This window comes from Loa loa (assembly GCF_000183805.2).
Source record: "Loa loa unplaced genomic scaffold supercont3.272, whole genome shotgun sequence".
Taxonomy (NCBI): domain Eukaryota; kingdom Metazoa; phylum Nematoda; class Chromadorea; order Rhabditida; family Onchocercidae; genus Loa; species Loa loa.
In genome coordinates, this window is record NW_018108452.1 from 13,231 (window position 1) to 27,261 (window position 14,031).

Consider the following 14,031-nt stretch of genomic DNA (forward strand, 5'->3'; position numbering starts at 1 on the left):
CATTACTAATCCTAATGAATTATCAACATTTGCTGGTTTAATTTTTATTAAATCATCATCTGAAAAACATGAGTGAAACAACTGTAAGCAAGTTTTCGCTTTTATATATCCTAAATTTAAGTTTAATTAACTAATTAAAGCTAACATTTTAAACATTTAGGAGATGATTATGCAAGAGATGATTTTTCCACTTCGGAAAGAAAAGAAGATTTTCTGTCACCAACGTTATCATTCTTTTCGTGACCATCAATGATGATGATATTTGACTATAGCTTACATTACGGCTTTATCATTTCATCTCCATGACCTACGACCTGTTTTGATCTAAGTAAAGATGAAGTAGAAGTGAATAGAACCCAAGAGAAAATGCTCCCTATCGAGGAAGATTACTTGTCAACTCCTTCATTTTTATTCCTCTTTTTTTCCTTGTTTATTCATTCATATTTCAAACAATTCCTCGAGATCTTTTATGAAATTTATACATTGGGAGTGGGGATGGAGACGATATTGAGTGAATATAAGATTAAAGCTATCGTTTACAACATTTTCCGGAAGAATATGATTACGAGACATATGGCCTAAGGTTATTTGCTAAGTAATAAATGTTGCTGTAATTACAGATACTTGGCCAGTCTCAGTCTCAGACTACAAATGGCATAACATGCAAAAAATTACTATTCAGTGATTGCGGAGAATACTTTGCCTGTTTGGGCCAAATTTTTATATTCTATGAAACCGGTTGCTAAATTGACCAGATCATCCAAGTCTATTACTGCATGACATGAAGAATCACTTGGCTTCCTATCATCTATCAATTTTAACACCATTTTGATTGGTTTATTTGTATAAATGATATTCCGAAGATATTTCGGTTTCACATTTTGATATGTAGTTCTCGAATCGTTCTCAAATTCTTGATTGTGCTTAAGTTTTTTAAATTTGATACAGCAAGGTTGATTGGGTGTACTACTATGACGAGTATCATCGGAAATTGTATAGAGTATATTTCTGTCAACAAATCAACGAATATTCAAATTGAATCATTTATGACTTTCCGTCAATATTCAAAAAAATAGAAAAATGAAAATGAAGACATCACTTTTTTCGGCATTAAACTCAAAAAGCATATATTTTGAAGAAATGAAGTCAGAATGAAATATTACTTATCAGTAGAGGACACTAATCTGTTCCTATCAATTCAAAGTGCGGAACAATTCAATGTCACTATTATCAGTGAAATATTATCGCTTCTTCCGGAGACATCGCACTTATAGAATATAAAAAATGCATACGTCGTTACCGCTGATGATATGATTTGTGTTTCTTAAAAATCAAACTTGTAAATCAAAGATCATCAATAAGAAATCTCGAGTAATTTCGAAAAATATTTTTAGGTACTGCTAGTGATCAAGATAATTTTATTTAGTTTTAATTGATAACAACAATCGTTCATTTCTCAACATACATTATCACTATTTTAAACTATTCATTTATTGTGAAATCTCAATCGAAAGAATCTAAAAAAAAAAAAAAAATTTTATCTTGGACGATTACTTTGTTCATGACAGGAAAATTCCTCAACTTCTTCTCTTGTTTGTTCATGACTTTTTTTGTTGTGATTATAATGATAGATGGTGATATGATAACATTGTAATAAGTAAATCGTCAGAGAAAATTGATCAATGACAGAGAAAGCATAGAAAGTGCAAAAGTGCTTTTTCTGTGATAATATTATGGACTTTTCGATAGCGCATAATGATATTAGCTGAGACCAGTTCTTACCTTTTCCTTATGATACAACCATTTCATTTCATATATGATAAATGTAATGCAATACTGATAATGCAGTCAATCATTCTAGGATACTTTAAAGGAAAAAGCAATTAGCCAAGTTGGTCGGAGTTGTCATTAATTTTTAGTTCGTTAGACTACTATGAAATTATTGTTAATTAGAACTGTACCTGTTTAATTGAGATGTCATTTTGAAATTAGTCTGTTTTTTTTGGCTCATCTTAGCTTTATTTATTATTTTGAAAGATATGTACGACAAAAATGAAAATTTCTTCATATTTTCTTTTCTTTTGAGATTTCAATAAGTTCGGCTTGATAAATACATCATAAAAGAAAGAATACTGAAAATTCTGCAATTTCCATCTGGCAATCGTTTAAGATTACTGTAACATCATAATACAACACAATTCTTATTGTCACAAAGATGTAATCCAAAAATTGAGCAAAAAACTTTTGTTTAAAAATTTCAATGGTTTAAAAATAGAAAGTATCATTGTTGTGACAAAGCTACATGATCAGAGAGAGAGAGAGATGGAGAGAAAGAGATGAGGGGATTGAAGTTCAGTGAGTATTACTTTGCATTACAATATCATTTGTTATCAGGAAAGGTTATAATTGTCATTTGTCATCGTTGCTTATGTATATGCGACACTTCAAATATTTGTCATTTATGCTTTCTGTCCGTACCAACTGGAGCTTTATAGCTATAGCAGTTATAGTGCACCATTTTAGAAAAGTCATAAAAACTTTGCTATTTTATCTGTAGTTGAAGAAGATAATCGTTTTTTTTTACTTTTGCCTATTCTCATTCAACGGCATCGTAAAAGGAACACTTTATGATTGACTAATAATGAAGTTTGAAATAGCTTTACTTATATATATATATATATATAAGCAACGAATCACATTTCAACTATCTCGAATTGTAACCTATTCGTTATTCGTTAATACAAATATATCAAGTATTTAATAATTTTCAGATAAAATATCCGGTGAGATGGTTTTGAGATTTCTTGAAACTTTTGAAAAATCGTTTACTATTTAGTTGATGAATTAAATCTTTTTAGTTTCTTTCAAGCAAAAAATAATAATTTTTCCTAATTTTAATTTGACATTACAGAATGATAGTAGGAAAGAGTTACAAACTTTTTCTATTATTTTCAGGAGTAATAAGTGTAAAAGTGATCATTGGTACCATCAATGCTACCATCAATACTAAGAGCTCCCGATCATTGCAACTGTTTAATTCGTAGATTACATCAATGTCGGCAAAGGGGTGAACTTTTGGATTGCAGTATTCGTGTTGATACTGTAAATGGTTATACTAAACATATCCTTGTACATCAGATAATAATCCATTGCTTTAGCAACATTTTAAAGGAGTTACCATGCGATATGATGAAAAAGGTCAAGAATACGATTAATTATTCATCAAAATTTAATTTTATTAAAATTTAACTCAATTTAATTTAAAAAACTTAGTTTCATTAAGTTTTCAATCATGTTTAATTAAATGCAAAATATCAAGCAGATTAGAAAAATTCCATTTTTATATTTTTTAAAGGTACTTATTAGAAATATTACTTCTTGTTCATTATTATACAATTTTTTGCTAATATCAATCATTTATGTACGTAGTCAATGCTTAAAATTAAATAAATTTAATAAAGATACGTTGAAATATTCAGGCAAAAAAAAAGTTAAAATATATAGTGAAGTCAATTTAAATTTTTATTGAATTATAGGTTGGTTTACGAGAGGTCAATATAAATTTAAAATCCAACGACGAAGTTAATTGTCTCGAAGCTCTGATCAATTTCATGTATACCGGATCACTCGAAACGAGCAACTGTAAACCACAAATTGTAAATTTTACAAATCACATCTTAGCCAAATCACGTCTTAACTATTTGGAATCATAATTATTGCAGAGGCTTTTTAAAATGGAAATGACTAAAACGACATTAAATTATGATCATATTATAATCATATTCCAAATGAATTCAAGATTAAATTTCTGGGAAATACCGTACCATTGTATCACTTATTCCATGCTAGATAGCCACATTTTGCTCTCCTAATAGCTTTGAAGCTAATATTTGCAGTTTTTTTAAAATTGGAAATGCAAATGAAAAAGTTTTCATAACTAAAAAAGAAATTTTCCAATTTTATTAATGTATCAAATGTGATCCATTAAGTTCAATTTCTGTCAAAGTTCAATTTTTATAGCTTAAGCGATTAGCGATGCTATATAATATTGATGAAGTGCTTAACCTAATGCAATCATCTGAACACAACACACTCTCACTGATACATTCATCAGGTATTTGATGAAGAAATCTGATTTAGTTTCATTTCATTTATAATTAAGATATTAAGAAAAAACAATCAATTTTCCTGCTTAATTAATGGTAAGAGCGATTGAGTGATTAAAATTAGATTAGGAGAGAGATTAAACGATTAGGAGGTAAAGAATTGGACGAAATAGTTTGTAAATAATACGACAGCAGTAGTAAATAATATACTGATAAGGTATCCTGTAAGTAGGAAATGATAAAATTAATCATTATAAATCATGAAATTAAGATTTACATACATCGACAATCATTTCATCTTCAACAATGAGAGAGTGGATACATCATCTTATAGGAAGTATGCAGTCGGTACGAAATTTAAATACTTCATGTCAAGTTTCTCATCGCTAATACTAGATTATTTTGTTGCAAAGCATTCAATGAACTTTGAAACTGAATAAAAAGTTAAAGTTAAGATTAAAAATTAAATTAGTGCACTTTTGAGAGAAGTCATAATTTTTAATGAGTTTATACCATATGCTTTAATTTCCTCTATTTATGGAAAATATTTAATTAACAGATAATTGTTTTGTAGCATGTTGTTGTTGTTGGATACAATGCAAAAATTCCCGCTTCTTTTAAGAATATTTTTCTTTTACCTTCTGCTTCCTATCTTATCATTGTGTTATTATCGTATCAGTGTAAACTGTTATCACTTTGTTCCCATTAGATGCAAGCTTTCCTACTTCTATCACTTTCAGCTTGAGCTATTCTATCATTTTGAGTCATTAATTATGAATTCATTTACTGATATTTCAAATTTTAAACTAATCGTTTCAGATAGATCGTAATATATCATTTCCAAACAGCGATATACTCATCGATGCTTCCACAGAAGATGATAGGAATTCCAAAAGAAGACAATATGCAGTAAGTTACAGGTCCAATTCATTGTTTAACTGCTTTCTTATAACATACAATAGTTTTCATGATAACATATGGTTACAGTAGTTATCAGTAGTAATGATAAACTGTCATGTGTGCTTATGAGATTACCGCAAATTGTCTTCGGCATTTATAAGATGATACGAACAGTCTGTGAACCAATTGATGGTTCATTTGTAAGCATTGATTACTTTGAAAAATTTTCAGTTCGATTCATTACCATGTTTACAAAATTTCATCGATGAAGCAATTGTAAGTTGTACCGCTAAAGAGATGGAGTTGTGGCGCAAAACGATAAAATGCGCTCCAAGTAATGATACAGGAGAATATAAAAATGAAGTGATCGTACCTAGCAGTGATCGTGAAGGTATTTCTGATCTATTCACACTAATTTCTAATAATGGAAGAAAAGTAATTTTTTCCTCCTCCAAATCAGTTAATGATATCATGTTTTCTTATCATGTTATTAGTTTTTTCATGGTTAGTACCATGTTTTTCTTATCATATCATCATGTTATTAGTATCATGCTTCCTTATTAGACAGTAACTTTTGTTTTTTTAGGCTTTACATTAACTGTTTAATTATTTCAAGGTTGGTGTCGAAATAAAAAATATATTGAACGAGTTCCAACTGGCTATATGTGTACAGTATGCCAAAAAGTATACGGTCGCTACAACTCGGTATCTTATCATGTCACAATTTATCACCGCAATCCACCAATACGATGTGATGAAGAAGGTTGCAAATTTAGTACCCGTGAAGCTCGTTATATTCATTTTCACAAATTTTACCGTCATCGTGTACCATTACCTGAAAATATTGATTTGGGTAAGTTTTTTGATAGCAATAAAAAAATTAATCTTTAAGCTTTCGTTTCCAAATTTCAAATCTTTCTGACATGAAATTCCCAAAAGTTTATTTTGTTTAGGTTCCCGTAAATGTGCCTTATGTAGGCATATATCAAAAAGCCCAGCAATGTTAGAGAAGCACATAAACCGCCACTTGCAATACTGCACAAAAATTGGCCAAGACTATCAATGTCCGCAATGCGAGAAACAAACAAGTTCACAGCAAGAAATGCTAGATCATATGGTAATGCATACTGAACAGGAAGAGCCAAGTTTCCAATGTGAACATTGCAAATATCGGTCTGTCATCTTTTTTGATCTTTAAAGAGAGAAATATATTGTCATCTACTGAAGCATTATATTTTTTCCATGTTATGAACAAATGGAAATGCATTTCAGTGGACAAACAGCGCGGTCACTTCGACAACATGTACTCTTTAAACATACTTCCGATATGTTTTCCAGAAAATTTGCATGTAATCATTGTCCATACGCTTCAAAAGATTCTGTCAATCTTGCCGCACACTACAAAAAAATGCATCCGAAGCAGCAGCATTAATTAAATGGACAATTTTAAGCCAGTAGTTTTCAATATTTTCTTGACCAATGACCATTTTGCTTTTTTATTTGTAGTAGGGACCACGAAAGGTTCAAAAATAATAGATCCTGTTAATTTGAAAATAAACTTTACCTAGGCTTTTGATGTATTATTTTATCAAACATTGATAAGAACAGCTTCCGCACTATCGTCCTCTCGGATCATATTTTAGCTCTCAGTAACTTCTGGTTGGGAATCATTACTTCAAGCAGTCGATCCTTGTCATACAAAACAAGAGGAAAAGCATAAACCAGAGGAGCGAAATATGAAATCAAAATATTGCTTAGATTTTTTTTTTCTCAATTGTATGATATGGTAATCAGTAATGTCACATTCAGTTCACCTTTAATATGACAACGATAGATATTAGGATGATGTTTTCTGATTAACATCAATAAAGAATAATAAGAAAAACGTGTGCATGGAAGATTAAATGACGCCTAAATACTCTTAGTACTAAAACATTATTTGTGATTCATATTCTCTTTTTCTTATCACTATCATCTTTCCCAATCACTTACATGATTCAAGCATGATAAATACTGGACTTGGACTACGAACAAGTCCAGTATACAAATACTGGATTTGTTTTTAGAGATACTTTAAAGATTAGACATGGGTGATATACATTAACGATATTCCAGCTATTGATGAGGAAATTATGGAGATCATATTTATCTCACATACTTCTTCAAATTCACCTTTGATAACAGACTGATACTATGAGAAGGTGAACCTATAAGTCATCCGCTTTATCTTAAACATTTTCATACAGTGTGGAAATTATAAAAACTTGGTTCTAAACATGACATGAAAAAGAAATGCGATAAAAGAGAAATGCGGCGGAATGACTGACAATTCTGTTTACTGTTGATAAACAGAACTTCACTTAATAATCATCATAAATTTCCAGAATATTAAAGTTTGAAGTCTTGACCAACCGGATCAGGCGTCCACCTTAACTTAAACAGGTTTCCGCCTTCTAAATCATTTACAGTGTTTTGATAAACAAGATAAATAATAAATATATCCAAATTGAAAAACAATCTGTGATCAGAGAGAAAGAAGAAAAAGTAAGACATTTGGTTTATTCCTTAGCGCCAGTTCTGCTTACTAAAAATGGCGCACTTGGAGCTCACATTCAATGTCTAATGCCTCATTTAAGCAAACGAGATATCATGCTGATTGAAAGTTTGAAAATAGATTGGAGATATCTCATCCCACAGTTCCTTTAATCATTCGCTTTGCTAAAATATGACTAATCGTCATTAGCTATCTGGAAGAAACTTCTGAGGCAACCTACTACTAGATAGTTCAATTGTCTTTTGCCACTATGCCAAAAAGTCAGACGATTAATTTACACGTTAGAATTGCTTCAAAACCTGGACTAGATTAGATTGAGCAAGACTAGATTAGACTAAACTCGACTAGACTGCCCCTTCACGAGAATGGATGTGGTTAATGCTAAACATTGCCTAATAATTAGTGACAATGTTCGATAAATTCATATTTCCAGTTAGAAAAACAAAATTCTTACTGGAGAAATCTCAGAGAGCGAAGAAACTCTGAAAAAAAATGAAGAGGACAGGAATGGACAGAAGACACGGAGACACTCATACTTTATGCAAATTTGTGAAGATGGAAGGAAAATTAGCATACAGGATTTTGATAAAATTCGACAATTTTCAAAATGTCATCTGAATGGTACGGTTGGTTTGATGATGAGAAATTGTCGCATCGAGTTGTTAAATGTATCGCTGATCTCTTTTATGAGCCATTCGTCTACGATGAATTGTGCTTTTACTGTATTGAAGGTATTAATCATGTTTTGGTAGTTGAACTGCGCTTTTTTTTTATATCTTTAACAGAAATGTTATCTTTAAGAAGCAACACTGATAATAAAAATTAATAAGGATGATGCATGTAACAGGTATGATTAATAAATATGATAAATAAGAATTAACGGTAATCAAAAATTAAGTACTATCAACATTGAGAACACCAAACATGCCACTGATATTTACTTTCTTTTTTATATTCCGATCATTTACTAACTTCTAGCTTATATATGTATCGATGATTTTTTTTTTTTGCAGAAATTTCAAAAAAATTTAAAAACTTAAAAATGAATTTATAAAGTCTGAAAATGAAAAAAGAAATGCATTGCTAGAATTTTTAGATCTTCTTTAAGCCAACTTCGTTAACATTCACTTTCTTTCTTTACTGTCCATCATGAGTAGCAATCATATCAAGTGGACATAGACTGGCTACTCTTCATGCTCTGCAAATAAACTTTCATCAGTTTTAGCTTTTATTTTTCATTCCTTTTAGACACCTGCTTTTTGCGTATACTTATACTAATAATTTACACAATTTTAATGATTATATGTTATAGTTTCTAACAAAATTTACAGAACACATATTACCTGATTAGATCATTACTAGTTAGTGGAATTTGTGACAGTTGACATTCGATGGCAATAATGAAATGAATATACAAATATTTTTAATGTAAAAATGAATTTACATTTATTTGAATATTCAATTTTGAATATAGTGATATGTGAAACATACAGGTGCATCCTGCCCATATCATGAAATCCCACAAGAACGGATACAAGTACAACAAAAAGATAATATATCAATGGATTATGTATTAGATGAAATTTTTGGCTTGCAAAGTGATTGCTGCAAATGTACAAATTGCGAAGTAGAAGTTGTCACAAATTACCGAGAGAACAGGACAGTAAAAGTTCCGCAAAACTGTACTGCTATAAAGCAATCAATCAATATACAATGGCATGTCATCTTCATTGTTTTCTTTTGCTTTCTTATTTAGTACTACATTGATACTTGCTTATTAATGATGATGACAAAAAGTAGTGTTCCAAAAAATTTTTATAATGTTATCATTTGGTACGAATGCATGCATGCATGTACACGAGAAAGGTTACACTTAAGGACTTGCACTGGATAATAAAAAGTATCAAAGTGTTTATTTACCTAAACTCAGTAAGGAATTCATTATTTTCATATGGAAAAATTAGTATGCACATCTATTGTAAAGTGATTATTATCTTTATCATGCAGATTATATAATCCATTTGGTAATTTCTATGTGAAAGTTAAACGCTAATTATCCTACCTCTAGATGGGCTTTTCCATCTGTTTCTATATATGAAATATTCAATTCCGGAAAAGTATCGGTCGCCTTTTTTCATTCAGGAATATGTTTTATTTAACAATTCTCTTTAGCAAACAAATAAATACAATAAAATCGATGGAACCAGAATATCAGAAGGATCAGTGCTCCATGAATGAGCCAAAGAATAGTGCTAATGTTGCTTCAAGGAAAATATGTAAAGATGTTGAGGTAAGTAATGGAGAAAGTTTGTAAAATAGCAAAAAGAATGGAGTGCATTTAATCATGTCCAACATGTTATCATTGCATTTCACTGATAAGTTTTATATGAACTGTTTCTTTTTTTTGGAAAATAAATCTGTGGAATAGAATAGGTTTATTTTCAGGAAGTATTTCTTGTCCCAAAACGACGTAAAACATTATCACTGATAAGAAATGATCGGCAAAAATATCGCCGTTTTCGAAATAAGCAATATCTTTGCGATATATGTGATAGTGCTTTCACATTAAAGCACAACATACAAACACATCTATTACTTTATCATCCCAATAATGAAGCTTACACGAAGCGTAGACGTGGTAAACGATATCGATGCTTGAAATGTAATACGGTATGTGATTTATAAAAATCTCTTTGAATAAATACTTCCAACTTGATCAAAATTACCAAAGAAGTGATAAATGAAAAGGAAAACTAATTTTGTTTTTTAAAACGTCAGATTTATGTCACTTAGAATAAAATGTCATATATAATGTCATGATATCGTATTCAATTTTGTCATAAGTTCTCCTATCAATACGGAAATTTATTTGCATTTAACGTTTTCATGTCCATGATACAACCAATAAAAAAAATATTAATAATTATGGATAACTTTTTCATGTTCAAGAAACATATAAACAAATATTTGAGAAGATATAAAGTGTTAATTAAATTTCAACTTTAATGAGTATGGTTCAAGAAAAACAAACTATAAAATTTTAGATAGTTTTTTTTTGATTTTGATTTTTATATCATGAATTTGACACAATTGGAAAAAAGTCCATAGGCTTATTTGTAGTTATTTCGAACTTTTGCTGCCGTTCAGAAGCATCAAAAACGACAACATGAAATACGCATGCGACCAAAATGTGACACTTGTCAGAAAGAATTTCCAACTACTTCTTTACTTCGTGAACACATAGCTGTCATACATTTGTTCGTTGATTATTTTTCTTTCTCATCCAGTAGAAATTTAACCTCGATGATGTATTCTTAAAAATATAATTCGAACAGTAAAACAGATTCCGTTGTGAAGAGCGGAGAGCAGAAAAGAAAAGATAATATAATCCCACTTGAATTCATAGTAATATTTCAAATATATATTTAGAAATTTGCGCCCATTTAAATGCACCAAATGTTCTGCTGTATTTGGCCGACAGGGATGTTTACGTCGGCATGATATGATGCGACATTTAAATTATGTTTACATATGCCCTTATAAGCATTGCACTCATGCTGGTTTCAAATGTTCTAAAGTAATCCAAATTAGTTTCTTTTTTTCTTTTTCATTTGATTTTTTCATTTTTTGTCAAATAAATTGTAAAGATTTGACCTCTTTCATTTTCTTGATCTCTTTGAAAAGCAAATTTCGCATTTATTCAAATACTAGCTGTTACTGAAATATGTAGCAAAAAAAAAAGTATTCCACGTTACCTAGTTGCTAGATACGTGGAGGACATCAAATGTGTACACGTCATTCTAAACGTGATCGTGTCCTATCATTTCTACTTTGTAGGCCTTGGCAGCTCATATTCGCTCCGTTCACACTCACATTCGACCGTATGTCTTTCTATTCTGTTGTAAAAAGAAAAAACAAAAAAAAAAGAACTCTTAAGTTAACAATTTATGGATTTAAGTAATGAGTAATGAAATCATCATTTCCAGTTATGATATGAGTAAGACAACAACTTAGCTTTCTCTATCACTAATTCATCCATTAATTCATGATCTCATCAATTCTTATCATTACTGTAACTTGAGAAACAGCCCTTCAGAATATTTTCCTTTGGAATATACCCATGATTTTATCATCTTTCATATTATATCTACATGATTCATTATCACTGTATTTCAGGTATAAATGTGAACAATGTGAGAAGCGTTTCGTACGTCGGAATGATTTACGAGTTCATTCGGATATCCATAATACAGAATGCAAATACGTTTGTCCAAAGTGTAAACAAATGTTTCAACGTCGAATACATTTTCAAAAGCACGCCAAAAAATGTCATCCAAAATCACTCGAATCAAATAAATTACATTAATTTTTTTAAATTTAATGTTAATTATGCAAAATAAATTTAAATTTTTTCCTGTATTTCACGAATAAAATTTTAATTTCAAAGTTTCACTTCTCTTTCATCTTATTAATTTTTATTTAACATTACACATGGATGAGCTTGACGGCAATCATATGCAATTTTGACTAAACCAATTAACAAAAGTAACTGATTTATTGATAATAATTTGTTTCATCAATATTAATCCGGTATTAATTACTAATATTAACCAGACGAAAAATCGATATCAATTCATTATTATTTACTAATATTGATTTGCTGATATTACTTTACTGGCCAAGCTACTTTGTAGTTGTGACCGTTTGATCTGGCTGATCAATAAGTAATATTCTAGAACAAGATATTCAATTCAGTTTACATAAGGTCCACATGTCGAGATATTTTTTTTTAATGATAAAGTTTCTTCAAGTATTTGGTGAGAATGTCTTTAAGTACAACAGAATTCTGAATGGAATTAGGCATATCTTCAATATTCAAAAAATCTGAATTTTAAGCGTTTTTAATTTCTTCCTTCCCAATGGCTTTCATTTTGATTCATCTCTTTTTTTTTCTGAAAATGTTGGTGACCATCTTGGCTTTTTTTTTTTAATATGGCGCATCCTAGCACGAAATCAAAAGCGCCAAACTACACGATCTTTTATTCTCATCTAAATAACCATTATCATGTTTGAAGTAAAAAAAAAAGAAAAAAATTGGTGGAGATAAATAAGACAATCAAATAGATATGTTCCAGTTTTTCCGTGAAATTTCTTTCTCTCACCTCACAATAGTTTTTTTTAAATATTCACAACATTGATCAGCAAATCCTGTAATCTTTGATCTAAAGGACCGATATCATTAATCAAATGATCATGCAAGAATTTATTCAGTCATGCTTATAATCTTTCTCTACTTCATCTTTTCTAACTTCCATAACTTCATGACAATAATCAGATGATCTTGTCAATGTTGTGACACTTGTTAGCCAAGTCATCATATAAGCATATGCTACAAGTAAAGATCAAATAGACACTATCCAATTGAAATAGCGTAAATCAAGTAAGAATCTTTGAAGGAATGGTTTTTTGAAAATTTCAAAGTAATGAATCTACTGATTGTGCTCAGTTCGAAATATTTATATGGAAACATTATTTGAAAATGTTGAAAGAACAACAAGATCGGAAGGTAATGCTTTTTTGCTTATTTTCTCCAAAACTTGGCCAGTTCTGGAAAAAAACAATGATATGATCGGAAAGTGGATTTTTCTTATCATGCCGAACTAATTAACTTGTCACTGAACTGATAACCTGATTCGACAATTTTTTGGTTAAAAATTATCAATGAGTCATTATACATTTAACCAATTTCTTTAATGAAAAATCATTATGGCGGAAAATTTTCAAGAGTAATGATAGCAATGAAATAAGAAAGATGAATGTTATTGAGCGCAAACTGCGACAAAGTCAACAAAGTACGGGATATTTACAGAGTGTAAATTCAGATAATTAGTGCAAACTTTATCACTGTTTGAGCTTATCAAATCTAAAAACTACAATTGAATCTTTTCATTGAAAAGCTTTTGTTTTATCAATGATATATTTAGGTTATCACATACAGAACTTACTACTTTTATATTATTAGTTAGTATTTTCTTTTGATATACAGATATAAAGTATCTGAATAACGATATTAATACTTGCTGAAAATGGGAAATAATTCAACAATTAATTTTACCCGCTTAGATGAATGATAATAATTTTTTGATGCATGTTGAACAATAACACAGTTGTATTGATAATTCTTAACTGTAATTGTTATTGACTAATAGCAAAAATCAAAAATCGGATTAAAATTACTAAGCCAGAGAATTACTTACAGATGTGGCAATGTCAAATAATCTTTGATTATTAAAAACCTCTGTAGTTTATTTCGGCTCATTTATTGGAATTGTTATAATTGTTTTTATTCGAATTAATTAGCATAACAATAGATAGAAATGTTACAATAAATATGCGCAAAAGACCCATTTGCACATTTTCTCCCAAAAAAAAAAAAAAAAATTAGCAAAAAAAATTAGCAATATAAAATTA

At 29.8% G+C, this 14,031-nt stretch overlaps 3 protein-coding genes across 3 annotated transcripts; all 3 read left to right on the forward strand.

The window, feature by feature from the left end:
- Positions 1 to 4,035: 4,035 nt before the first annotated feature.
- On the forward strand, positions 4,036 to 6,438 carry LOAG_06791 (zinc finger protein; the record flags this gene model as incomplete). The annotated part of the gene is made up of 7 exons (XM_020447245.1): positions 4,036 to 4,114; positions 4,378 to 4,454; positions 4,926 to 5,015; positions 5,238 to 5,397; positions 5,623 to 5,859; positions 5,960 to 6,179; positions 6,279 to 6,438. 7 exons carry the CDS (start codon positions 4,036 to 4,038, stop codon positions 6,436 to 6,438), a joined length of 1,023 nt encoding a protein of 340 aa, XP_020302504.1.
- Positions 6,439 to 8,167: 1,729 nt separating this feature from the next.
- Positions 8,168 to 9,316, forward strand: LOAG_06792 (hypothetical protein; the record flags this gene model as incomplete). Its single annotated transcript, XM_003142328.1, has 2 exons — positions 8,168 to 8,291; positions 9,054 to 9,316. 2 exons carry the CDS (start codon positions 8,168 to 8,170, stop codon positions 9,314 to 9,316), a joined length of 387 nt encoding a protein of 128 aa, XP_003142376.1.
- A 441-nt stretch (positions 9,317 to 9,757) lies between these two features.
- Positions 9,758 to 11,926, forward strand: LOAG_06793 (zinc finger protein; the record flags this gene model as incomplete). Its single annotated transcript, XM_003142329.1, has 6 exons — positions 9,758 to 9,850; positions 10,006 to 10,230; positions 10,681 to 10,817; positions 10,990 to 11,137; positions 11,398 to 11,441; positions 11,737 to 11,926. The coding sequence occupies 6 exons, from the start codon at positions 9,758 to 9,760 to the stop codon at positions 11,924 to 11,926; spliced, it is 837 nt and encodes a 278-aa protein (XP_003142377.1).
- Positions 11,927 to 14,031: the final 2,105 nt, after the last annotated feature.